General features: G+C 44.5%; 1 protein-coding gene and 2 long non-coding RNA genes across 5 annotated transcripts; 1 reads left to right on the plus strand and 2 right to left on the minus strand.

Annotated features, from left to right (window-relative positions):
- The first annotated feature begins 1,622 nt into the window (after nt 1–1,622).
- Nucleotides 1,623–9,450, plus strand: LOC114855710 (Krueppel-like factor 15). 2 transcript variants are annotated; one of them, XR_008694782.1, is made up of 3 exons: nt 1,623–1,790; nt 2,735–5,297; nt 8,096–8,208. XR_008694782.1 is itself a non-coding variant. In XM_029151092.3 (3 exons), the coding sequence occupies exons 2-3, from the start codon at nt 2,936–2,938 to the stop codon at nt 8,262–8,264; spliced, it is 1,362 nt and encodes a 453-aa protein (XP_029006925.1). In that variant the 5' UTR covers nt 1,626–1,790; nt 2,735–2,935; the 3' UTR covers nt 8,265–9,450. The 2 variants fall into 2 exon arrangements, 1 of the variants encoding a protein (XP_029006925.1); XM_029151092.3 differs by having other exon boundaries at nt 1,626–1,790; nt 2,735–4,128; nt 8,096–9,450.
- LOC114855711 (uncharacterized) lies at nt 8,565–23,860 on the minus strand. Of its 2 annotated transcripts, none has more exons than XR_008694784.1 (3): nt 22,925–23,860; nt 19,945–20,069; nt 8,565–9,939 (listed from the first exon to the last, which is right to left on the minus strand). It is a non-coding gene; the product is annotated as an uncharacterized LOC114855711 (long non-coding RNA). The 2 variants fall into 2 exon arrangements; XR_003785967.2 differs by lacking the exon at nt 8,565–9,939 and adding an exon at nt 15,782–19,771.
- On the minus strand, nt 13,625–14,398 carry LOC129604127 (uncharacterized). The gene is made up of 2 exons (XR_008694783.1): nt 14,167–14,398; nt 13,625–13,931 (listed from the first exon to the last, which is right to left on the minus strand). It is a non-coding gene; the product is annotated as an uncharacterized LOC129604127 (long non-coding RNA).
- Nucleotides 23,861–26,821: the final 2,961 nt, after the last annotated feature.

Below are 26,821 nucleotides of genomic sequence, written 5' to 3' on the forward strand. Positions count from 1 at the left end.
GCGTCCACATCATACAGGGGAGAACATCAAAGATTGACCTGTGACTAGCATTTACAGATCAAGGTTCATCATTTACATAGATGTAATTAGTGTTGTGTATGGTTTGCTGTTTATTGACTGACCCTTTCCTAAATAAGCCAGAGCTGACAGTGTATTTACTCTCTGGTAATTTCCTGCCAATCCTGCAGCTGTAGCAGCTTAAATTCATTGATTTTTTCCTATTGAAGCTTAATGTAAACAATAGTGTTATTAATTCTGTTAATTGCCAGGTGACACTGAGGTGTGTTCACTGTTTTTCTCAGGCTCCACGGCATCATTAGGCAACAGGCAATAATTATCTTTGGTGGAAGTATTTTCAGACTCTGTCTGCCACTTGTCTGAAGACCTAGTGCAGATTACTGCAGGTGATTTAAATCTTTTTGGTGATGCATTTAGGGGCTGTCCTAAAACCTCCAACGCATCTGTCTCAAAGCCACTGTTTTTTATTTTTGATTCTGGAATCAGTAGCAATTACATTCGACCATTCTGAGCAGGTGCTCAGTCAACGTGCTATACCAGGTTTTGGTATTAAGCTCAAGCTCTTTGATGTTGGACATAGGGTTCAAGGCCCACACAGAGGCAATGCTCTGTTACACAACATGGTGGGTCCAATGACATCTGCTTATCATATCTATACTGTACACATGCTGTGCAAAGCAAACTATCTGTCTGTCTATCACTGCAGATTCACACTGCTGTGATACTGAAATGAGTAGTAATAGAAATAAATCAGCTGCAGAATATTAACTTAGATTTGATATTTATTTAGCTTAGCTGTATTAATGGGTGGGACAAGTTTTGTATTAAATGTTTATAACTTGCTTTTTTACTGTAACAGTTTATTTATCTTTGTTTTTCTCTGCTTAACTAAAAAGAAGGAACAAAGTTCCACCAGAGGAGATGGACTTCCTATGTCATCACTAGCAACAAGTCAGACATATCAGCCCACATTAATGTGCACATTTTGTATTATTTGAAATAAAAAATTACAGAAAAACACTGTAGCTGTATTATGATGTGCTGTAGGCCCAGGAGTGATTACTAAACCTACATCAGGCCTCGGACTAAAGGGGTTTTGGCAGAGTCACAAGCAGAGATGTCCATCCACCACCCCTTGACATCAACATGAAGAACTCACAAACTAGAAATGCTGTTTTACTAACAGCAGCTGGAAGCTGGACTCCAGATCCAGATTTCACTTTGGATTTCCAGATAATGTATCATGTAGATCTAAATAGGGATAAGAAACATCTATTATGTGCAAAAACTTGACCCTCACGTCCACTCATGAGCAGCTGAGTCAGCTGACTGACGCCATTAATAAAGTTAGATATAAAGGAATGTCATTTCATGACCTTCTGCCATCTTTAACACGAGTGAATAAAAACATGACTGAGCTCCAGTCCTGCGCCGACTCCGCTGTTATTTATCCCAACAGCGTCCCGCACGCTGCTCCACGCAGCTGAATCTTTTACGCACACGCAGGACGACCCGCCCCCGTCCGTCGGTGCGACCAATGAGAAGGCAGATCCAGGACGAGCCCTCAGCAGCAGCCTCTTATTTTTCACTACGGTTTTCCTGTGGCGCACACTGGCAGTCACGTGACGGACATATAGTAGAACTCGGTGAGCGCACAGTCCAGTGAGAACGCTGCTGTATGGAGAGCGTCAAGGGCAAACGCTGCTCTGGAGTAACGGCTGAAACAAACACCTCCACGCCCAGAATATGAGCTGATCCTCAGAATTAACAGGGTGAGTGTAGAGCTTTGCATTCCCACGGACCTGAGCGCGTGTGTTCGGGGCCATATGCTGCAGGCTTCACGAAAACATGTTTACGTTGGGAGCGGAGACGCGCGTCCAGATAGGGACGCAAAGGAAAACACGGCTCGTGTCGCTTCCGACTCTTACAGTCCAAGAGCGGGATTTACGTTCAGGCTTTCTGCGGCTGCGCACGAGACAGGATTTATGGATTCCAAACGCGACTGTTCTCCATTTCTGTAGCATACGAAAGTATTACGTGCTTTTTGGGTTTATTGGCGTCTGGCAAATGTTAGGGACGGCGTCCGCTCTATAAACATGTGCGCGCAGAGCGCGTTCATGTCGCCAGTAGCACCAGCCTGCGTTGTGCGTCTACAGACGGACATTGAGCCTCAGAGGATTTACTGATACTGACATCCTGGCATGTACGCACTCTGCTGTCAGGCTGCCCCATGCGGTGTTTTATGAAAAAAATGTTGACAGTGCCCCCCTCTGTCTTTGACTGGGTTTACTCGCGGTCAGTAAGGCCCAGGGGCCCATGGGGGGCAGATAGAGGCGTCAGGGGGAAGGTGTGGGTGACTGACTGCTTTCTGTTCCAGGAAAAAACACATGGATCCTAAAGAAAGATATGAAAATGTAAGATGGAGCCTGCACCAGTGTTGCTTAACAGCAGGACACTGATTTGCATTCTGGCCGTTACTTTGATTTCTATGAATATTTCATGGTATCATGTGGAGAAGAATAAAAATATACCTGTAGTTTGGATATTTGTGTGTGTGTGGGGGGGCAGTGTACTCTGCTAGGGTTGTGCTACAACATAACAGTTTATCCAAGGATGTGGAACCTCACTGTGCTCATAAACTCACCCACTGTTCTGTCTCTTAAAGGAAACCTGAGCATAAACGGGCTTTTGACTGTGTCTGTTTGTTTCTGTTCAGGTTTACTGTGTTCTCGCTGAAGATTTTGGATTGCAGAAGTGTTTCCCTGACACAGGTCAAGGAGCGAGTGTCGTGTGTTTCTCACCCGTGGCTTTGGTGACCCATGTCTGTTTGGCCTGACTTCCCAGCCACATAGGGAACCATTCTATCACAAGTGTCTCTAAACACAGAGTCTGAGTTCAGCAGGAGCCAGCGGTTTGGATGCAGCCAGGGATGGTGGATAACTCTTACACAGGCTCTTTACCGGCCTTCCACCTTTCTGACATGGTGACAGACCTAGGCTCCTACCATGTAATGTCATCACCATTTTCGGAGGATGATCTCAGTGAGACCTTCAGCCCTCGTTCCTGTTCCAGCCCAGACTCCCAGTTGCTGAGCTCCAGCTACAGCAGCACCTCCAGTGCTGAGAGCCAGGACAGCATACTGGACCACCTGCTCTCCCAGGCCTCTTTAGGATGTGTCACCAGTGACCCAGCAGCATCTGGAGCACCTACACAATCACCCAGTTCTCTATGGGAGTCACGGAGAAATGAACCCGTGAAGGAGGAAAACTTTGATTTCCTTGCCTGGTCCAATGAAGAGACAGAACAACATCAAGATTCCTTCCAGCCCACCCTGGAGGAGATTGAAGAATTCCTTGAGGAGAATATGGAGGTGGTAATGATGAAGCAGGAGATCAGAGAAGACTGTCTAGGCTTTGGAGTGGAACTGGAGGAAGGTCCCGGTGTAGAAGTTGGCTTGGAGTGGTGCAGTGACACGTCGTCTGAGCCTGAGCAACAACCGGAGTATTCTGACCAAACTGTTCCCACTGGCAGCACCTCTAGCCTAGCCACTGCTACAGGCGCTGAGACCAAGGCTGAGTCAATCAAAGCCACTGGAGTTAAGAAAGCATCAGTCAACAAACCTTCATCAGACAGTGGCACTAACAGTAGCAGGATGCCGGTCATCCTGCAGCTACAGCCACTTCACATCAAGCAGGAGTCCACAGTAGTGCCTGTGACCCCACATGTCCCACACCCACCACCTCCCCCAGCCACAGACCTCAAGGTGGGACAGCTACTGGTAAACATCCAGGGCCAGACCTTCGCCTTGGTTCCCCACATTGTACCTTCCCCCAGCGTGAACATCTCTTCCAAGTTTGTACGAATTGCTCCCGTCCCTATTGCAGCCAAGCCTCTTGGCCTCGGGGACGCCTCCGCCAGCCAGGGGGCGGGGATTATAGTTGGAAGTCAAAAGTTCCAGAGGAATCCAATGGCGGATTTTATTAAAATGCACAAATGCACTTTTCCCGGCTGTACCAAGATGTACACCAAGAGCAGCCACTTGAAGGCCCACCTCCGGAGGCACACGGGGGAGAAGCCTTTCGCCTGCAACTGGCAGGGCTGTGGATGGAGGTGGGTCAGCTGACTGGAGCCTCTGGTTTACACCACACATTCACCTTCCATGTGCTCATGGTAGCTTTTTATATTAATGCAGTTGTCCTCTTGACTTCTTAATATATGTGGGCTTGTATAAGCACTTTTTAGGAAGTGTTGAATAACTTAAAGCAATGGGTCCTCCATTTGTTATTGTGCACTGGGTCCTAGTATTTCCTGGAAGGAACCGTAAATAATACTTGTATATGCTGTGTATTAGATCATGTTGCCTTCTGGCACCAAGCATGGGGCTGAATTTAGTTGCGGTTTAAAATGACCTGTTATTTGGAGGGTCATTGGACAAGCCCGGCAGGGGGACATGGAGACATTCCTCCTACAGCCTGACGACATGAATATCATTATTTGTAATAGTGCTGGAGATTCACTGTGTGACTGTAAGCGCATTAGTCCTCTAGCTGAGCCTCAGCTGAGGAGCACTCTGGCTGTCATGCTGCCTCCCAAGTGTTAATGGCAGTGATCTGAGTTGGAGGTAATAAACAGTCTTTCTTGCAAAATCACACGTCTTGTCAGGCAGTGAGATACGTGATGTGCAATAATAGACTGGGGGGGGGGGGGTCTAACTAAAAATGGGATGGAGCATGTGGGCTGTTGTCACACAGGCACCTCCCACTGAGCCCTGACAGCTGTACTGGTGTACACAAGTTTAAACCAGGAAGATCTAATTTGGAGCCTGCTGCGTGTAACAAAGGATGGCAGGGACTGAACTAAATCCTTCAGCAGGGACATGAGCTCACTGAAGTCACTGAGTTGAAGAGAGCTTATTGACTCCTCCAGCAAGATTTGACAGAACAAATTGTCCTGAATTGAAATCATCATAAATTAAGACGACCTACCATTTAAAGCTTTCCAGACATTTTTTTCAGCTGTTCTGACCTGTGGAACCAATTGCAGATGGTCACAGAACCACCTGATTTTTATGTGTTACAGCTACCTGGAAGGCTGAGCATAGGATGGTTCACATGGTCCTGTTTTCTAAACACCACATTTACCAAGGCTGCTATGAGCCTGTGGGCCAAAACAAAGCTGTTACGTTTGCTGTGAGCGAGGCCTCAGCTACCTAACAGGAAGAACGAGGGCACATACCCACAACTGAATGACTTCAAAGCCGAGCGTTAAAAATGGGACAGGTACAAACATGTAGATACACTAAAACCTGCCTTTGTGTGAGTAACAACCTAATTCTGGTGACGAATGTTGACACAAGCCTGAGTCTTAAAATGGAAATTTTGGAAATTTTGAATTTAAATTTAGAATATAGTAGGTGTAGAATAAAACATTGGGACATATGGTTTGGATCTTAGTTACAGAAGGAGCAACATGAAAATATCTGAATAAAACCTGCTGTAATTGCAGATGATCAAACACACAGTGAATCAGCAGCAGGTTAGTTAATGCCAAACGTACCTGAAACTGTGTGATCCTGGTTTTAAAGCTGACATTAGTGATGCCAGGTCATTTAATCTCCATAAACGCTTAACACTGGGCTTGTTGCCATGACCCTGAGGCCTGATGAAGTTCTGAAAAGCTGTCAGTGCAAAAACTTTTCAAAAAAAAGTTCAAAGTTAGAAATCAGAAAATGTGGCATTTACTTGTTTTTTTTGCCCCAAAAAATGTGTGTATAAAAGTTTGCTGTCCGCAGGTGAGTACATGTTGCTACAGTAGATTGTGCAACATGGTGACTGGTTACTTCACTTTCCCATTCCAACAACTTAATGATAAAAGTTGTTGCTCAAAACTTCATTCTTTATCTAGTTCTTGGAAACTCATGTATTGTGTTTTTTGTTTGTTTCAAGTTTGTCCTAAAACATGAGTGAGCTGCAAGAATGGTGATCCAGACTAAATGTGTGCTCCAAGTAACAAAGAGCTCTTGTCTGTAGCTACACAAAGGCAGGAACTAGTTGGGGTGGAAGTGGGTGAGTGAGTGAGTGAGTGAGTGAGTGAGTGAGTGAGTGAGTGAGTGAGTGAGTGAATGAGTGAGTGAATGAGTGAGTGAGTGAGTGAGTGAGTGAGTGAGTGAGTGAGTGAGTGAGTGAGTGAGTGAGTGAGTGAGTGAGTGAGTGAGTGAGTGAGTGAGGGAGAGAGTGAGGGAGTGAGGGAGAGAGAGAGAGAGAAGAGAAGGTTGTAAACGTCTGATGGGTGCACATGGTAACTATTGGGTTTTTAGGATGTGGGGCTGTGGAGACACAGAGACAGAGATGGGCCCAGATTTGCACCCAGTCATGTGAAGGGAGCTGCAGTGAGGAAGTGGAGTGAACAAAGACAAAGTGCTGAATAGTAACCATGACTGTGGGCCAGGAACGTCCACGCTGGCACCGTATATGAAAGGGAGTAGAGGGAGATCAGTCAGGGTTCCTCATGGACAGAGGGAGGGAACTGAAAGTAACGGCGTCTGTCCAGGTCTCCTTCAGGTTTCAGCCACAGCAGAACTTTTCCTCATGGCCTCACTGGCTCGGCAGTTGCTAATGTAGCTTTTGTGTGGTGGTATTGCCAAATGCACGAACAATCAGAGTAAGATGCTCTCAGCTTTTAATGCCTTTTTTGGAATGTGCACCATTGATGCATCCTCATATTTGGGCACTTTGACACAGGCCCTCATGAAACCTGGAGCCAAAGCTCAGTTGCTAATGACGATCGTGTTTAATGACATTTGTCATTAAATCATGTCCATAATAATGAATCCAGTGAAGTAAATCTAAATGGTTCGTTGCCATGAAGTGTGACACAGTTATAGCTCCTGTATAAATGAACTGTTTATATGCATTCCAACCTCTAAAAATAGAATCTGAATTAAACTCTCCTAGTGTTGAATCAGTGGCGCCTGATAATGGTCTGCTGGGTTTTGTCACCTGTTACCTACTGTCTGCTGGAACTGCAGTGACACAAAGCACAGCTGACTAAACCAACATCACAGTTTACTAGTTAACACACAGACCAGTCAGGATGTTAGCGTGGAGTTTTGGCTTTTTGATCAGATTGTTTTCATTTGGGTCTTGTTGGTTCTAGTGATCACAGCGAGTCTTCAGTTGTGTGGGTTAATCTGGACCAGGACCAGAGCGTATGTTATGTATCTGCAGTGTCTCACTGTATAAACTCTCACTGTGCCTAAAGCTGATCGATGCTGCAGCAGCTTTGGTTTAGCCCCATATTCCATGTACTGACAACAAAGAGCACAACATGTTTTCTGCTGTGTGATTAGAGGGTGTGATAGTGTCAGTTCATCATCTTGTCACGTCAGTAGCGTAACATCTGTGCTGCAGATTGTGGTCGGGGACAGTCGGTTTTGGGGAACTAACCTGGTGGGAAGACGCCCATGGAGCCGTCATGTGTGAATCTCCAGCCAAGGAGCGTCCTCCTCACACTAATTCCACTGCAACGCTTTGCTTGTCCACATGAATTACAGGCAAGCAAATTGTAGCAACAGCATGGGAAGCATTCCTCCCCAGGACAGATAATTATGCTGTGAAACTGGGGCTCGTTAAGAAACCGAAAACCACCATCTTTGTGTAGATGTTGGACAAAACAGAGACGCTGCCAGAAGTGAAGAATTCAGGAAAGGTCAAAGTTTATGTGATTGCATAAGACTGTAAAACATCCTTAATAGTCAACATCAGATCTGACAAAGAGTTCATAAATAGAACAACATTTAATTACATCACTACTATAAATCAGGGAATCCAGTGTAACAGAACACCGTCATCAGCATACATTAGTAAACATCACTGGCATGTTGGTCTGTGCAGAGTTGAAGTTCACGTGCACCTGAGTTTGTTTGTGTTTGTCTGAACAAGACTTGATTTCCTGCACAGAAATCAAATTTGATACATTTCAATTACTTTCTGACATTAAAGACATTCAAAGTGCTATTAAGTTAAACCGATGCAAAGAGTCGGATGTGAGGGAGCTCTCTTGTTTTTCTTTCTTTCAGATTTTCACGGTCGGATGAGCTTTCCCGACACCGGCGGTCCCACTCGGGGGTCAAGCCATACCAGTGTCCAGTGTGTGAGAAGAAGTTTGCCCGCAGTGACCACTTGTCAAAACACATCAAAGTCCATCGTTTCCCACGAAGCAGCCGGACAGCTCTCTCTGCAAACTAATGTCTTCCTTCAACCACTGGGATCGCCAGAAACGCTGGGATCGCCCTACCACACATGTGGGCCATGGGAGCAAGGTGTGCGTGTGGTTATGACTGTGTTCATCATGGTTGTATCAGTCAACGAGGGCCTTTCATCTCATTTATTTTGAAGTAAACAACACGGTTGGGGCTGCTGCTGCTACTTTGGTTTGCGTTTGCCCTCGTGGTTGTTCCGACCTAATCTCCTGCCCCTGCACAAAACTCCATAACAGCTGACTTTGTTCTAGATTATTTTCTAGATGTTATTAGTGGGTGTTTGTCCTGCCTTTCACTTGGAAGCTGCTGATGACCAGTGACTTTCCTCATTTTCTGCAGTGATTGGGAATCCTGATCCCCATTAGTGACAGTCTTCCTGGGGTCCAAAAGCCTGTGAACCTTCTGTCATATCCTCGTCCCAGTTTTTGCTGCTGTGCACCACAGTTCATAGACACAAAAGATGGGCAATCCATTTTAAGAGGCAGCAATCTGCTAGATGGACATTATGGATAGTAAATAATGGACTAGGACTAGAGCCCATTTTAACAGCAGCTGTATCATCAATAGATGGACGACAGTATGCAATGATGCAAAGACATCAGCCATTTGACCAGTGTTTTTTCTATTACGCTATCACATGAACCTCTGCTGGTCTCCTAATCAGGATTCCTGAATGTCTCTGTCCAAGAATAACTTCTGATTGGAACAATTGATCATAACCAGCTGCTGCTCCCTTTGACTGGAGACACCCTGACATCAGCTGGTGAGATTGGTGCTCCTGAAGTCAGTACCGTGCGTTCTGAGGCCATGTGACGTTTCCTAGTATCTGAGCTCTTCTCTCCTTTTTGCTGCCTGGCACCTGCTGTAATGTCAGGGTGGTGACGATGCCGTCCATTTGTAATGTACATGAAGTGACATTAAATAGGACCACACAACATTGTGCATCATTCCTTCTATTCAATCTTTGAATTTGTGAAGCTTGTGTGAACACAGGTGTTTTATTGCATCCTATGAATGTATGTCAACATGCAGGAAACACAGACTCTTAAAACAAATGTGTGGATGCGAAGGTTTCTAGAGTAAACCCGAAATGTGAACAGAACTTTTCAGTACATAGCATTATATATTATATATATATATTTTTTTTCTTTGTTTTATTCAAGCTGCATTTACAAATAAAATGAAAAAGAAACAAGCATGTCTTTGTTGTGTAATTATTGTGTTTTCGCACATTACCAACAACTATTAGCCTACAAACAGAGCTCCAGTTCTCAAACGTGCTTCTGTTGCTGTCCTGCCCACAGCTGATTACCTGGATCATCACCTCAGTCAATCAGTCAAAGCTTTCACATGCCTTCTCAGACAAGGGATTCATTTGCCAACCTCTGGTAGAGACTTTACAGCTCAGGATTTGGAACTCCTGTTCATTTTTCATTTTCAAAATGTCTTTTCAAAGATTCACACATTTTTTTGTAACACTGAACCTGTGACTGATCGATGACTTCTCTAATTCTTGAGCTAAATTGAGTTTGTTTCCAGGTGTTTCATATATTCCTGTTGTTTGCATGTAGACGTTATGAACCTGGTGGAGAGTCCCACGGTAGAGATTAACAGGAGACACACAGGTGAGAAGAGGAAGCCGAGATAAAGGGCCGTGGTTCCTGTAATGAGTATATAACGATATCATCACTCGTGGTCATTTTTTTAATTGCAATGAAATTTTGGATGAGTCCTTTCAGGGTAAGCAAGCTTAGCTAATTACTGCCACGAATGTAAGATACATAAAGGTGAGGAGAGCTGGTAAGTGACAGCTAATACAAACTCTTAAAACAGGACAGTATTTTCATTGATTGCAGGTAAGAATGCATTTAAAAGGGATCGTAGTGGTAGCTGATTGTAAAACTTCCTTTACCTGAATATAAGCATGTATCTTACAGTCTAAGGCTCATGAGTGCAGAGGAACACCTGCCAGTCAAAGCACAGTCTTATTGTGCTGTGTGTTAACACTTAATTTATTTTAACATTCATGTGAGGTTCAGTAGTATTAATAAAATGTCATATATATATATGACATATGCTGCAGTATTAACTAAACAAATGACATAAAAGAAAACGAAAAGGCCTCCAGTAAACCTCAGGTTCATAAATCTGTTTGTTAATTCCATGTTATATTTCTGGAAGGATTTTTAATATTCCAGTTCATAAAATAAATGACGCAGCAGTTGAAACATTTAAAGACGTATACAGGATGTTTGGTCACTCACAGAGATGACAAACACACACACATAACCTGTTGTTTAGGTGTGTTGTAGAACGTCCAGCGCCACAAGAAGCTGTATGTTGTTCATACACATGCAGTATCTTATCAGTGTCACTGGTCTCACAGTGTTCAAACAGGCACAAGGCCTGAAGCTGATGGCTGCACAGCAGGTGCTTCACTGAGCGACCTGAGCCAGGACTGATCAGAAAATGTGAGCTGTGCAGGACCTGCTGTTGATACAGCACATATGACCAATGATATTGCATTGTGTGTGTTGTGTGTGTTTCTTGGTTTGTGTCCCCACATGCAGGTTTTTCCATATGTTTCACAAAAAGCCTGGGGCAGCTCAGCCTGTGCACCAGTCTTCACAAGCAGCCGCATTTCCTCATGCACATCTGAATAATGCATCAGCTATTTTGTAAATTGTTACAACTCTGTTACTGATCAATGACCAAATTACACAACCACATGGCACAGTATTTATTATGCCTGTATGTAACCTTTATCTTTACAAACTGATACATATCTTCATATGTTTTTGATTAGAGCGTAACAATATGTGCAGCTCCACAAAACCAGGTTCATCGTGAACATTGTTGTTCATTATTTTGTTATTTATTGTCTGCATCTTTTCTTTTGTTATGTATCTGTGAAGATTTGGCATTCACCAGGAAATAGAGAATCACAGGCTGAGGACATCTGCGAGCTATTACATGCAACTGTGTGTGTGTGTGTGTGTGTGTGTGTGTGTGTGTGTGTGTGTGTGTGTGTGTGTGTGTGTGTGTGTGTGTGTGTGTTTGTGAGGGAGAGAGAGAGAGAGAGAGAGAGAGAGAGACAGACAGAGATGTTCCTAGATCTACTGTAAATCCACCCGTCCAGGTGTTTTTGATTGTCTGACTGACGTTATCTTATCATGAAGGTTATAACAGACCTTAGTTCATTCACCTTCAGTTCTAATAGACTAATTGCTGCAGAGTTTGTTGTGGATGCTGTTTGAGACTCTAATACCTCTCCGAGTTCTCCAGCTTCCTTTCACCGTCCAAAAACACGCATTAGGGTCATTGGTGTCACAATCCGGGGTTTTCGTCTGCATGTTATTTCCTGTTTTATTTTGTAGTCATTTCCAGTTTCTGTTTCACCATGTTTTCGTCTCGCTTACTCGCGGTCACATGATCAGTTTAGCTGCTGTCAATCTGGTAATTACAAGCTCTGTATTTAATCATCAGTACTTTCTCTGTTCTCTGCCAGATCGTCGAGTCCTACCACCACGTTCCAGCGCGCTTGCATTACTTACCTCTTGCTAGTCTTTGTTGATAACTCGCAGCCATAGTTTTCGGTTTTGCCTGTTCGGCCTGATACCGACCTACTGCCTGTGATTTTGACCACGTTTTGCCTGCCGCCTTTGTACCGCGGCCCTTTGCTCCTGTGCTTTTACCATTGTCTGTATCCTGACAACGTTTGTATTAAACTCCTTCAACTTACCAGGAAGCCTCCCGAGCTGTGCATGTGGGTCCACCACTTCAGGCCCAACCGCTGTGACGATTGGTCACCGTGAATTGCCCGTAGGTGTTAGTGTGTGTGTGAATTGTCTGTCTGTGTGTGTTGCCCTGCGATGGACTGGTGACCTGTCCAGGGTGGACCCTGCCTCTCGCCTGTAGGTAGCTGGGATAGCCCCCCCCTCCCCCATGACCCCGCATGGGACAAAGCAGTAGAAGATGTAAGGATGGGTTTGATTAGTTTTCTCAACTGTTAAAATGGTTTTATGGTTTTGTAGATGCTTTCTTTTTTAAAGGAGTCATATCATGCTTTTCATTCTAAAAAATATTAGACTTTAATGTCTCAGTAAGGTCTCTGTAAATTTTCATCCCATAAAACCCTGTAGATCGTCCACACTGCCCCTGTCAATGTGTGGTTTTCACTCTCCATCAGCAAACGCTGTGTTTTCTGGGCGTGTCGCAAGCGAAGCTGCTCACCACACCTCTGTGCGGAAGCGCATGCCTTTTTTGTTGTTGTTTTTTTTTTTAAATTGGCTCCATGGATACGAGCCACCGCACGGTTAGGATACAATAGGTGGCAGTAGTGCGACATTGAGAATGCAATCCACCGCAATCCTCCACAGAAGAAGACCCACTACAGGACTACACGACATTAGTCAGCTGGTTCGTAGCGTAGTAGAACCATACGTCTACGATCCAAATCTGACCCTGAAGCTGAAGAGGAGGCTGTTGAAGTCGCCACATTTCGGCTGATGCAAGATGTGTCTCATTGGTAATGTCGCATTTACTTCAATTTAATTGATTTATGTAATTTGCAAAGCGACTAGCGGTTGCTAATGCGAATGCTAAATGGCGTGTGCAGCCTCAATATTCACAACACGACTTACCTGGAAAACTCTCGTTAATAGAAAACACTACTTTAGCTTACATTATACAAATAAATAAGTTTGAGAGCATAGCTGAAATAATATAAATACATTTTACATTTACACATTTCACTGTTTTTGTCTTACTTGTGCTGCTGCTCTGACATAATTTTATTTAAAAATGTGCATTAATATTTAGAGCAATCACTGCATGACCTACCTGGGAACAAAAAGCATTGGTTCAAATTATATATTGACCTAACGTATTTTTACTGCTTTTAATTGTTTTTTGTCATTCTTGATAAATCTGACAGTAATATGTCTCTGTATCTGAAGTTGTTACAGGTATCTTGTCTACAGAGGCTAGTGAGCTGGTGCTGAGGATTCCTGGGGTGAAGAATCTGAGTTGCCATCTCTTCATGCTTGGATTGTAGATGAAGGCAGTTTCCTGATGGATAAAACACTAAAACACTCATAGTATGATTGATGTAGACCACCTGTAGAATAACTCCTTTACCGTTTGAGTAAAAATGTGTTCTTTGTGAGTGCAACACTCATTAAGAATTTTTTTAACTTTATTTATATATAATTTATATGCGTTTTATTTATGGCCGCTTCAACTTTATAGCTTACCATATTAGAAAGAGAAAAACATGTAATTTCAATACTATGATTTCCTAAATAAAAGTGTTTTCCCTTCAGAAACAGAGTTCAGTGAAATACATAATAGTTAAAGCCAACTTTATTGTAAACCAAAAAAATACACCACTACTCCAAAGCTAGAACAAACTGTTACCTTCACACTCCAATGTGCAATGTATAGGTTACTGAGTTAATTAAGAAGTCTGGGGGTTTGAGGACGAAGAAGAAGCTTTTGCAGGGCCTTGCAGACGAAATGCATGAAAGTAGGGTAAACAGGGAGATGTGGTGATCCTTGTTCTCATCACTATTTGGAAGACTGAGCGGAAGCAGTCCTCTACCAGATGGAAGCTGTGGCTGTCCTCACCATCACCTCATCAAAACAAAAGGTACTGCAATCAGAATTGTAGATTAGTGAAATGTTCATTATTATGTAGGTCAAAACCTTCTCTAATGTAAGAACACACAATACCAGACAAAAAATTAAACCAAACAAGAGGACAGGCCTGTCTGTGCTAAAACAACAGATAAACAGTTGTTACAATTCAAATATAAAATCTAAACAGTATATACCAATTAAAATCTTCTATTACCTATCTTACTGTTGGTACATACAAACTTACATACCTTCACTCCTGAGCTGGGCAGCAGATGTCTGTGTACCAACAGTCTGCAGTGATTTCTCTGTTGACAGCCTCCTTGCATGTGGGCAACTGGGATTTGCCCTCCTACAGTATAGAAAAGACTGTTACATTTACTGTAAATTGTATTGGTCCTACAAATATAATGGCTATGGTACAAGCTATCGGTAACTGACCAGATAAGCAGCAGGTATTGTAGAGATGTGACTAATTAGCAACTAAGCTGAACACAATCACAGTAACTCATTCCAACTAATCATGTTAGGAATTTGATAGGAACAATGACATAACCCCAAATCACAAGTATGATTTAGGCTTGTGATACAGGACGGGGCTACTAACAAACACAACCGCGTTATCTGCAGGTTCTTTTTGTAGCGATGACCAGCTGTAGCTCTAAAGTGCAAAGCCTAAAGACATGCTAACGGCTAACGCAAACACACAAAACAGGCAGCGGCCAGCACGTCAACAGGACAAAAAGCTCGATCCACCGTTTCCTGCCTGTCGCCGATCGAAGGCCCATCACACACACAGGTGCCAACTCAGAGTAGCACATTTGAAAGGGACAAAGCTCGGTTGACTCACGTAAGCCGTTAGCCATAGCTAGCGATTAGCTTGTCTCACATGTGGGTTACTGCATTTTTTAAACAGACCCAACTAACATATTTAGATATCACAAGTATCAAGCACAAACTTACTACAGCGAGCTAGCTCACCGCTTCCTGTCTGTCGCCGCTGGAAGGGCGATAACGATCAGCTGTTCCCCGCAGGTGATGGTGATTACAGAAAAAGGACAAGACGCTAGACCCCACCGCTCCCTGCCTGTAGCGCTCGATGCCGTTAGTCATTAGCTTTTCTCCACACAGGTGTGTGGCTGCAGGAGCCCACATGAGCACATTTGAAGGGGACAAAGGCTCGGTCGAATGACTGTAGCCGTTTAGCATAGCTAGCTAGTAACTTGACTCACCACATATGTTACTACATTTTAAACGGACAAACTAACATTTTAAAACATTATAAATATCAAGCATGTACTTACTCAGTGAGTGGATGACGGACTTTAGGAATAGGTCCTTTTTTTCCAACAGGAGCCGTGAAACAATCCAGCATTGTACGCACCCTCGTTTGAAATGCACATACGTATAAATGCTGAGGCAGTGTTTCTGGCACCGGTCCGTTAAAAATAAAGTGACCCACAAATCCTACTTGTTGATCCCTTGGTAAAGTGAAGAGACTTTGGTGTTGGTTAGAACACCTAAGAACCGAACTATTTCTATGGGAGGACTTGGGCGCTGCCGTGCTGGTCTGTTCACGGTGAGTGAGAGGGGGGAAATGGCGGAAGTCCAGTTTTGGTTCGGGATCATTGTGGGGGTGGTGGTTCAGGATTTGCAAGGAGAACTTTCAACCAGTGTGACGACAACTGGGACACGGCCTCAGAGTAGGTCGTGGCTGTTTTCATTGGATGAGAAAATTTACGTTTTCAAAATGTGAAAAAAGCAGGAAATGCATTTCTACCGTGCTCAGTGTGTGTATATGTGACCCATAGAGTCATAGGGACGCTCCAAAATGTCTAAAAAGTGGATTTTGCATGATATGGGCCCTTTAAGGTCTTTTTAAATGGTTGGTTAAAACAGTTGGTAGTGCGTTGCAAGACTCCAGGTCCTTCTCCTTTGCTTTGTGTGTTACACACGGTCCGACCCTCTGCTCATGTGTTTTTGGGTCACTCTTCGGCAGTGTCTGTTTTACTTCTAGCCTCGTATTTGTGTATTTGTGTTGAGCACAGTCAGCTGTCCTCCAAAAATTACACCAGGCAATTTCAACAGCAAACTGCTATAAATAGGAGGTTGCACAGACTGGCTGGGAGCAGAAAGCAGCTGATGCCCAGAAGCTTTCTGGGACTGCATGTACTTACTTCATACTTCATGTCGCCTTCTCTTCCTCTTGGTTGAAAGCAACGTAGGCTTCATCAAGCTCAGAAATATTCCTCTTTCTGAACAGCAGCACCTTCTTGCTGTACTATATTTACATTTCAGCGCTTGACTAATAATGTGCATTTGTAAGTTGGACAATTGTGTGTGTGTTTTCATATGTCTTGCATATTGGGCTTCTTCTCTTTTCACCTGAAGCAAGTTAGCGACCATGGTTAATGATAAAGTCCACGCTTGCAGCCACTGGCTGCACCCAAAGTAAATTGACTATGTGAACAATCAGATAATCAGTGTGTTGCCAAGGTGAGCTGGTCAGGCTAACCAGGCCCTTTGAAATCGCTCTGACTGTTACATAATGGAGCATTAAACAGAGGAGCCAGTTCGCCTGAATTCAGCCTACTGGAGGCAGGCATGCTTTGTCAGCATTCTGTACGCAAGGCTGCTTGCATAAGTCAGATTTCTGATAACACTGTTGGCTGGATTCCACTGACCTCTAAACAACTGTCTCTAGCTCACTCTCACACCTAAGGTGTCCCATCAACCTGACAGCACAACTTCGGATTCTTTAGGACCAGTATAGGGGTGTGTGTATAAATAAATAGTCCTGCAGGGCCCTGTAGATCCTGATGCTTGTCAGTTAAAAATCGCCACTTATCACCAGGTGGCATTAGGTGTAATATTAAAAAAGCACTGAGGGAGAGCGCTTGGAAAGGAGACTGTTCTGCAATGTACAGTATTGTGTGTAAGCAATTCCCAAGCAGTAATATCTAAAAGAATGTCACCACCTTTAATGAAGCTGTGATTCAAATAAAAACCCAAAAAGATCAGCAATTTAATAAAAGTGCATAAAGGCATCAATATGAGGGATTAGCATTACTGCTACACAATGGCCCCCTAGGAGAAAAAAGTCTCCTGTTTGTTAGTAATATTCATACAGCATGTTTTTCATCATAATGTGATGGTAATGCTACATGTACAATGACTGACAAAGAGTCAGTCTTTACATTATTTACTTTGTCAGGGTTAGTGGCTGTTAGTTGGTCAGTTTGACAATGTAACTGGTCGGTCCAGCTTTGTGTATTTTTGACCTCTTGCCTGTTCCTGGTTTTGACCACCTGCCTTACCCGTATTCTACCTTTGCTGAGCTAACTCTGCTACCGACCTTAGCCTGCTACCTACACTGTACCTGTCTCTGCCTGGTCCTTATCTGTGCCATCGACTGTTGACTACCTGTGCACCGACCTCCACCTGTATTCTGACCAGAGAGATTGTCATTAAATCCTTTATTCTACCTGCCTTTCTCGATCGCTCTGCATGTGGGTCTGCCCTCTTCGAAACCCTGAAAGTATGATCTGGCTAGCCCTGGACCCAGCCAGTGTCCAGTTTTCTGTTTCAAGTCTAATTTTGTTTTGTGTGAGGAGAACGTTTTTGCAGCACAATGGGTTTCCCAGGGATCTTCGATCAATCGCCATCTTGAAGGACGAATATTGGTGGTTAGACTACCCCGGGAATCTCTTTGACTGGCTATGCTTGAGACACGAGCATTTGGCGCGTTCTGCGTGTCACGCCCAAAGTCACTCCGGGCTCTTGTTCAACGCCAGCTCCTGTCGCCCCTTCGGTGTCCCCGGTTCCTGCCAGATCTCCTGCTCCACCTCCCGCTCAAGGTCAGTCTTCAGTTTCTGTCCCTTATTGTGGTCCTGTCCACGTTTCTGCTCCAGCTTTGCCTCCGTCCTCTGCTAGGAACTCAGCTCCAGTGCCTCAGCAATCCCCAGGCCGCGCACTGGTTACACCTGCTGAAGAGCATTCTTAATTGGGCACCGCAGTAATCCCTCTGCGTCGGGGAGGGTTTTTCATGAAAGCTGTTCCCTCCTGTGTTCCGACTTCACCACCGACCTATTTCCCGACCCTGCCTCGACTCAAACAATGTACTCCATAAAGAATGGATCACCTTGCACATGCCAGTGCATAAAAGGCGAAAGTGTTGCAGCAAACACCACCTGGTGGACTCAGGGCCATCCCTCCCTGCCTGGTGCTTCTTGGACGATACTCCTTAATGTAATATGTCGTCAAGGCATCGTCCACAGTGTCTCAGCCTGCATCAACCACGGCGTCTCAGCCTGCATCAACCTCTAGTTCCTGGCCTATCATGATCCCCGCTGCATCGGTTGCCAAGCCATGCGTGAGGCCTGCTGCACCTGTGGCCAACCCACATCAAGCTCCTGTGCCACCACCACACCCAGTTCAACCTCCTGTGCCGCTACCGCCCCACAAAACAGGCTCCCAGCCATCAGTATCCTGGCCACCGTCGGCGAAGCACCAGAACTCCCCAGACTCCCTGACACTCTCCCTGCCTCTGAGGTCTTGTCCACCGGGTTGCAGGCGGTTCCAGCTTCAAGTGCTCTCTGGAGTTCAGCACGCGTGGCTGCCCCAGATGCTCCGTCACATCGGATCATTTCTGGCTCTGCTGCCAACACTCACCTGATCACTGCTGTCTGTGTCACCAAACCAGGCCTAGGTCCAGTGCAGCAGTTATGCCCAGCTCCAGCTCCAGCTCCAGCCTTAGCTTAGACATGTCTCGCCCAGTCGAGCCTGGTTTCGGCCTCTTCGGGCCATCGGCCCCGAAGAGATCGTTTTTGGAGCTCCTGGTAGTCCAAAGGAGACCACGCCGATCTCGCCTTCTGGTGGTCCGGACTGGTTCACACCGGTCCTGGACCCTGTGCCTTCTGGTCTCCTGTGTACAGGTGTCTTCCCCGTAGTGCCTGTGTCTAGTGTCTGCTCCTGTCCCTGGTGGTCCAAGGGGAACAACGCCAACTTCAGTTTCTGGTGGCCGGCAGATGACTGCACCGACCCTGGTTCCTGTGGTGGTGTTGCTTGCGGGGTTCCTGGCGGTCCGTTGCCGACCACGTCCACCTCAGACCCAGTCCAGCACCGAGCCCGTCTGCCTCGGTTCTCCGTGGTCCGGCGAGTGCCACATCAGTGTCAGTTCCTGGTGATTTGGCGACGACCGCGTCAGCTCTGACTTCACGTCTGGGTTCGTTTTTGGCTCTAGTTCTGGTTCCTCATCTCTGAATTGTCCCTTCACTCTGGTTCCGGCTCCTCGTCGGTTCTCGTCTCTGACTCTGGTTCTGGCGTCTCGTCTGCCTGGCACGACGCTACGCTTGTCTCGTCTGCCTGACACAGCTCTATGCTCGTCTCTTCTGCCTGACACAGCCTTATGCGGGTCTCGTGTGCCTGTCTGGTGGCCTCGCCCTCGGTGCCTCCAGCCACGGGTGGCGCTGCTTCTTCCTGCCTCCCGGATAGCCCTCCACCTGGAGAACATCGTCGATTTCGGTGGGTCTCAGGGCGCATCTTGCTCCATTGCTGACCACCTCACCTCTTCAGTCGTCTAGAGTGGCTTGCAGAAAAAGGTGGCTTGCTCTCTCCAGGTTGGAGGAGAGTTCCTGCCCCAAGTGGAGAAGTTCAAGTACCTTGGGGTCTTGAGTCACGAGTGAGGGAAGGAAGGAGCGTGGGAATGACAGACGGACTGGTGCTGGGCATGTCCCACTGGTAGGAGGTCCGAGGGAAGACCCAGGACACACTGGGAACGCCTTCAGGTCCCACCGGTAGAGCTGGAGTGGGGGTCCGGGGAGAGGGAAGCCTGGAACTCTCTGCTGCCCCTGCGACCTAGCCCCGGATAAGCGGATGAAAATGGATGGATGGATGGAGGTATCATAAAGTACGATACGGTGACAAGCAGAAAGACAGAGACTAAAGAGTGGTGTAGTGCAACATTTTTTTACCTTCATTTACTGTATGAAAACGTGTATGTTACAACACCTACACCTCATGTCACTGACCTGCTTAAAGCTGATGACGACAGCAGTTGTGCACATTGGTCAATATTTGTCCAGCCAGATGTTCTTCCATGAGGTCTCCTCAGGACAGAAGGCCCGTCTGTTTACCAATCACTTGGTGCCAACTGCTGCAGATAAACAGCCAATGACGACAGCAGAGATAACAGCTGTCAGTGGGTTGCTGTGGATTGACATGTCAGTAGACATCATGCTAACATGTGCTACAACCAACATCTACGGTGTAACAGTAGCATTTCCTCAACAAAATCACCCCTTTTATCACTTTCCCAGCATCACTCACAAGTGGTTGCAATCAGCTTAAGACTAAAGTTCTCAAAGTCTATGGCCTCTTCATTCACTCCTGAATGAGCAGTATTCACACACATTACATAACAAACCATCACCGGAGACTCTCCAGTGTTGGCAGTAAATAACCAAAGCACACGGCTCAGAAGGCTTCATATCTAAACACCTTTACAGTGCGACCATCAATCTCTGTCAGATTAATTAGTTTGGGTTAATGACAACCAGATGAAACTATGATTATAGTGTCTGAAAGCTGGATGCAGGTGTAGTTAGTTTCACATCAAATCAAAGAAATTGGCAGTAGCACCAGAGGAGCAAAGCACCAGCTACTAGTAGACAAAGCAGTCACCCGAGACTGTAAGACCAGATATACCAACCTGTGCGCTGCCTGGATTGAATACAAGAAAGCATATGACTCAATGCCACATGCATGAATCATGGAATGCTCGGAACTATACAAGATCAAGAACCTTCATCCAGAACTCAATGGGGAAGTGGAAAACAACACTAGAGGCCAACTTCAAGCCAATTGCCCAAGTCAACATCAAGTGCTGTTCTGCATAGGCCTGAACGGCCACCTCCTCGACATGGATGATATCAAGCTGTATGATACATACAGTACTACCACAGGTCCAGAAGGCAAGATAGCAGATGTGGAGGATAGCTACAAATACCTTGGAATCCCACATGCAAACTTTTTAAACTCTGACAAATCCAACTCCTCAACACCCCTGGCCACAAGCCACGCTTTTGGTATTAAACCAATTACAATTTCTTTTAGTATACAAACCTATCTTGTAGAAATGCACTTTTGTCCCTGATCTTTGCTCATACACATCATTATCGTTCCAGTTCTTTATCTCTTCTTGTTTTGCCAAGTCAAATGTTACATCATTTGTCATCAACATGTCTTCACTATCTATGAAATCAGCAGAAGAATCATTCGGTCCTATCTGAAGGTTCTCTACATTTAGCATGTCAGTTGACCTTATAGTTCCTGCAGCAGCAGTAGGTAGGTAGCAGTGGGTTGATTGTGTCACTCCAGAAGACCATTGCTCCAGCAGCAGTAGTCTTTATTTCTTGTCACACTCTGGACTCATTCACTGACTTTTGGTTCTGTTTTCTGTTTTATTTTGACTCCCTTCCGGTTACAACGGCTCCAGGTCTAGTCTGAGCTTCACACACTGTCACATGACCCACACAGCTGCATTCAATTAGCAATCTTCTCTGTATTAAGTCTCCAGTACTCACCTCATTCCTCTGCCAGATTGTTGCGTGATTTCACCACTTTCCAGCTTTACTTTGATTGACCCAGTGGTGGAACCCTGAACTGACCTCGCCTGTATTCTGAGCCTGCCGGACCCCTGTCTGTACCGTCGCCTGATCTGTCTACCTGGTTACCAGTCAATGTCTGTCCGACCGCCTGATCTGATCCCCTATTAACTGACCACTGTACTGTTTTGGTGGATCTGATTAAAACCTTTAACCTTACCTGCCTGTCTCAGTGCCGTGCATGTGGGTCCGCCATATCAGGAAGTCTGATGTTTCTGTGTTGAAGTTCTCTGCCATGTCTCTCACCTCATCATTGTTATCCAGTCATGAAAAAAATGTTTTACTATTTCAGAAGGCCTTTTTATAGTCAGAATACTGCCCACACTGAATCGAGTTAACTGATCAATAATGTGTAGATACTACAAACCTGGTTCGAGTTCATTCAGATCTACAGTCACTGTTTCATTGTACGAAATGTATGAGATGATAGTGCCAGGCCAACAGCAGGCTTAGGCTTAGTTTTACCATGTCTTTGACATATGTCACTCACAGTCTTCAGCAAGATTGTGTTGTAATTTTATCTTTATTTACTTAGCAGTTGAGAAGTTTCTGTAACCTGTCAGCACAGGCATGACCAAATTGTTTATGCCGGATTTTGCGTTTTTCTGCTGAGTCCATCTTTTCTGAAATTGTCATTATGTCCTGCATTGGAGCGGAGGAAGACAGGTTTGGAAGCGAGAGTGGACGTCACTCAGGATACCAGGAACCGTGAGTAGGCATCAAACTGCAGCAAACCACTTGAGCTCCAACAGGGGCGCCAACAAAGTTATTGTATGGACTGCCAGGTCATCCCAGATTGTGTTTAATAGTTTTTTTTTTAAAAGGGGAAATATTATTTAGAATAAACTTAGAAAGAGTTACATTATTTTATTTCAATCTGTCTTTTGCGGTTTTTCTGTTTATAATACCTCATACATTACACTAGAGAATGGACAGCATGGGAGTTAGACATCACATATAGTAGACATGAAGCTACCAAATAAATACCCAGGACTCTCTGCGCCTTAGCCAGAGTCATCTCTGAATTATTTGCTATTGGATATTATTATTATTATTATTATTATTATTATTATTATTATTATTATTATTATCATTTAGTAGACCCTCTACTCATTCTGCTCCCATGCATATAGTTTGTCATATGGTCTAGAGGTCAACAGAGACTTTTCCTGTGTCAGGCACTCGGATAAGGCAGACCCACATACACAGCTCTGAGACAGACAGATGCAGGAAAGGGGAAAGAAAAGCTTTAATGCAGTAAATACTGTAGAACAGGCGGAGGTCGATACACGGGAGAGTGGCCAGCAGAGACACAGGTGAGAAACAGGCAAAATCAGAGTCTTACCGATATACAGGTTGGCAACAGATCAGTCCAGATCAGTTTCGGTACAGGCAGGGAGATTCCACAAAGGTATGAAGACTTGCGAACACTCAGCCTCCTGGGATAACACAGGCCGGCGGTGAAAACGCGATGATCTGACGGGGAACTAAGATGAGTACTGGCGACTAAATACACAGGCTGATTACTGATGAAACACAGGTGGTGGCCACAAAATAAGACAGGAAGCTGACTGACAGACTCAGACTATGACATCTGTGCAAAGAGATAACTAAAGGAGTAGGGACTACACAGTTAAGTAAATCTAGGGCAACACCTGGAGGGTTGATTCTGGACATCCAGCTTCCACCATTCATTCATATGATTATGAATTATCACAGGCCTTCAGTGATGGATGGCCACCTGGAACATGTTACCAGCTGCTACTCCTGTGACGGTAAGAAAGTCCTTCTTCCCAGCAGCTTCACTAACCTTTTCTCCAGAGGTCTAAATATTAAATCCTATAATATTTTCTAACGACACCACTTGACATTTTTTAGGCAGATTTCAGGCAAACTTTGTAACAAATAAGAACATGCATAAAACTGTACATTTTAACCAACAACTTTTTTATTTTAACAGGTTTATTTACTGTATCACCAACCCATGCTGTAGTAATGTTGGTATGCGCCTTTAGTTACATAACATATAATCCTTTAAACATTTAGTTGACTTATTTTTCTTGACTCACTGTATATTAACAATAATTGTCTCATTTGTAACCGCAGAAATTACTCTACCTCTGACAGGTGCCCAGCAGGAGATTACTGTCTCATCTGATGACCGAGCAGAATGACTCAAGCCCCAGCTGGGTTTTTACTGCCCCCTCCCTGGGCTTCTGCTTGCTCTCCACATGTAGTCATGCTTGGTTTGATGATTTAGAGCCAGTGTTTAACCCACACATCGACCTGAAGATTTACCTCATGCTTGAATTTGTGCTTGTGTCTGGTTGGATTCAAACAGGTTTATAGTCATACTTGCACATTTTCGGCGCACACACATGCACAAACTATGAACCACAACCTGAAAGGCTTTAGACAATGCTGGTTTTGTCTGCGCGCACTGACAACAACAAAGAAAAGGGCGACAAATAGGGCAGAAAATCTGAATGTGAAAAGTGATTCTTTTTATATTTTAGAATAAAGGGAGGTCAGGAAAGGTTGTGTAGCGCAATTACACAAATAGCCGGTCTTCATTTCAAATACCAATTAACAGTAAGCAAACATACAGTAATTAAGTGAAAATAGTTCATTAGTGGATGTTCCTTCCTTTTAAACTTTCCCAGTGAAAGGCTTTGACATGTTGCTTTTCTGAGATAGCTCTACTAGATCCATTTACTGCCTGTGTGGCCACCCCTGACCTTCTTCGATCAATGATGCATCTCTGAAGCATCACTTATAACTGAAATCTCAGGGACCTGAACATCTAAGGACATCTCTGTTGTTGCATGGACTAAGAGGTTGACAGACAGATACTTTCAGTTTCTTCCTTCTTTTATCCTGTGCTAACTCTGTGGAGTTATACCACAGAGCTAACCTCCTCTGATTCACTGCCTTCTTCTTCAGAGGAGCCACTGTGTCTAACATTGTACGTAGAGAAGCTGCAGCATCATCTACAAGACAGTCAACCTGTTCATAAGGATTAAGGTAAATGTTCTCCTCTGTGTAACTACATGACAATAAGGCAAAAGATGATGGAATCATCTGCTTGAATCTGGCAACAGCATCGTCTGATAAACATCTTCTATAGCAAAATTTCTTTTCAGCTGTTGCAAGGTAAATTATGGTAAATTCAAAAGTTAATAAGAAATGGTCAGATAACAGAGGGTTTTGGGGAAGAACTATTAAATTATCAGTTTTAATCCCATATGTCAGGACAAGATCGAGGGTATAGTTAAAAAGATGAGTGGGTTCATTTACATGCTGTGTAAAACCAATAGTGTCTATTAAGGAGTTAAAAGCAGTGATTAGACAGTTACTGTCAACATCTACATGAATGTTAAAGTCTCCCACTACAGTACAATGACTTTATCTGTGCTAAGAACTAAGTCAGATAAGAATTCAGAGAACTCTGAATATGGAGCAGGAGGACGGTAAACAATACAAAACACAACTGGCTTCTGGGTTTTCACAGTCTGGGTGAGAAAGACTCAGATTGAGGCTCTCAAATGGGTTATAACTATGTTTAGGTTTAGGAGTAATTAATAAGTCTGAGTTATAAATCACTACTCCTCCACCTCTACCTCTAGGAACATGATAGTAAATGTGACTCATTGGAGTCGACTCATTTGAACTCACATATTCATCCTGCTGCAGCCAGGTTTCAGTGAGACAGAACAGATCTATGTGATGGTCACTTAAGTCATTTATTAACAAGGATTTAGATGAGACAGATCTGATATTTAATAAACCACACTTTATTAGCTTACTGTTACTTTGTTCCGTAAGAGGAACTGTTTTGATGTTTATTAAATTCTGTTAAGTCACTCCTCTTTGATTTGTTTGTGACTTGTATAGTTTAGGTGGTCGGGGAGCAGACACAGTCTCTATGCGATAACTAAGACTAAGAGTGAGTGGCGGCTATAGAGAACATGCAGAGAGGCGTGTAAGACTGCGACTCTGCGTCCTTGGCTCCACTCTGAGTTGTCATGGAGTAGGGAGGCTAATGTTTTGGCGAACTAACACACCGACTCCATGTTAGCTTGGGATTTCCGATTGGCGTAACCTGGCATCATTAGCTCCTGCGTGTATTACGATCTTAGCGTACTTATGCTTATTTTTAGACAGGAGCTTAAGATAAGACTCAATGTCGCCCCCTCTGGCCCCAGGCAAACACTTAACTATGACCGCTGGATGCTCTAACTTCAGGTTTCGGACCTGTGGAGTCACCTATGATCAGAGTGGGTTTCTCAGCGAAGGCTTTGCAGCGGCTAAAGGGGCCTGGCTAGCTGGCCTGTTTTCTAGGGTGCAAAGCCGAGACTCTAAGTCTAACAACCTCGCCTCCAAACCTGCAACCAGGGTACACTTATTACAGATACCATTACCATCACTAAAGGAGGCAGAGGATAAGCTAAACATAAGACACACCGAGCACCGAACAGAGCGAGAGGGAGAGGAACGGGGAAGCCATAGCAGGAAAGTAAGCTTGTTGAAACGCTAGCAGAGACAACACCAGATAAGTGAAGATTAGCAGGACGTTTCATCAAAAGAAAAGATGCATGAGTATTACAAACTTTTTTTGCGACTCTTAGCAGTCGCTACCACATATAAAGCGATAATGTTTAGAAGAGAGCGGAGAGTAACGCCGTACACACGTAGCGGCAACAAACTTCATTAACCAGAAGTGACGCGAAACGCTTACCGTTAGTCAGCCATTTCCCTCCAAAAACATCAGAGAAAGCAAGGCACTGTCTGTAAATCAACCAAATGGGCCCCGGCTACTGCAGGCCCTGACGTGGATGTGGATGCTGGAGAGATGAGGTTACAGGGTTGGTGCTGCGCCGTTGATGCCAGATGGCAGTCTTAAGGCATATACGTATAAAGTGAAAAGCGTGGAGGCTGTAATGGCCCTGCGTTTTGTAAATGCCACTAAATGTTTGACTTAACATTAGTTAGTGGTACACACACACACCTATCTACAGTATATTGTATGTTATAGTATGTAACATACATACATCATATATTGTAAATAACATCTGAGGAAGAAGGAGCTTGTTGGTCTAAACCCCATTTTACTTTAGTGTTTCTCTCAACCTAAAATAGCCCTAGGCTTCATAAAGGGGTTTGTCTTGAAGAGTTTTGTCAGGGTCCGCCCTCTTGATGTCTGTGACTGAGGTCTTAGACTGAGTCAGAGCCAGGGAAACCA

This window comes from Betta splendens, chromosome 5 (genome assembly GCF_900634795.4).
Source record: "Betta splendens chromosome 5, fBetSpl5.4, whole genome shotgun sequence".
NCBI lineage: Eukaryota > Metazoa > Chordata > Actinopteri > Anabantiformes > Osphronemidae > Betta > Betta splendens.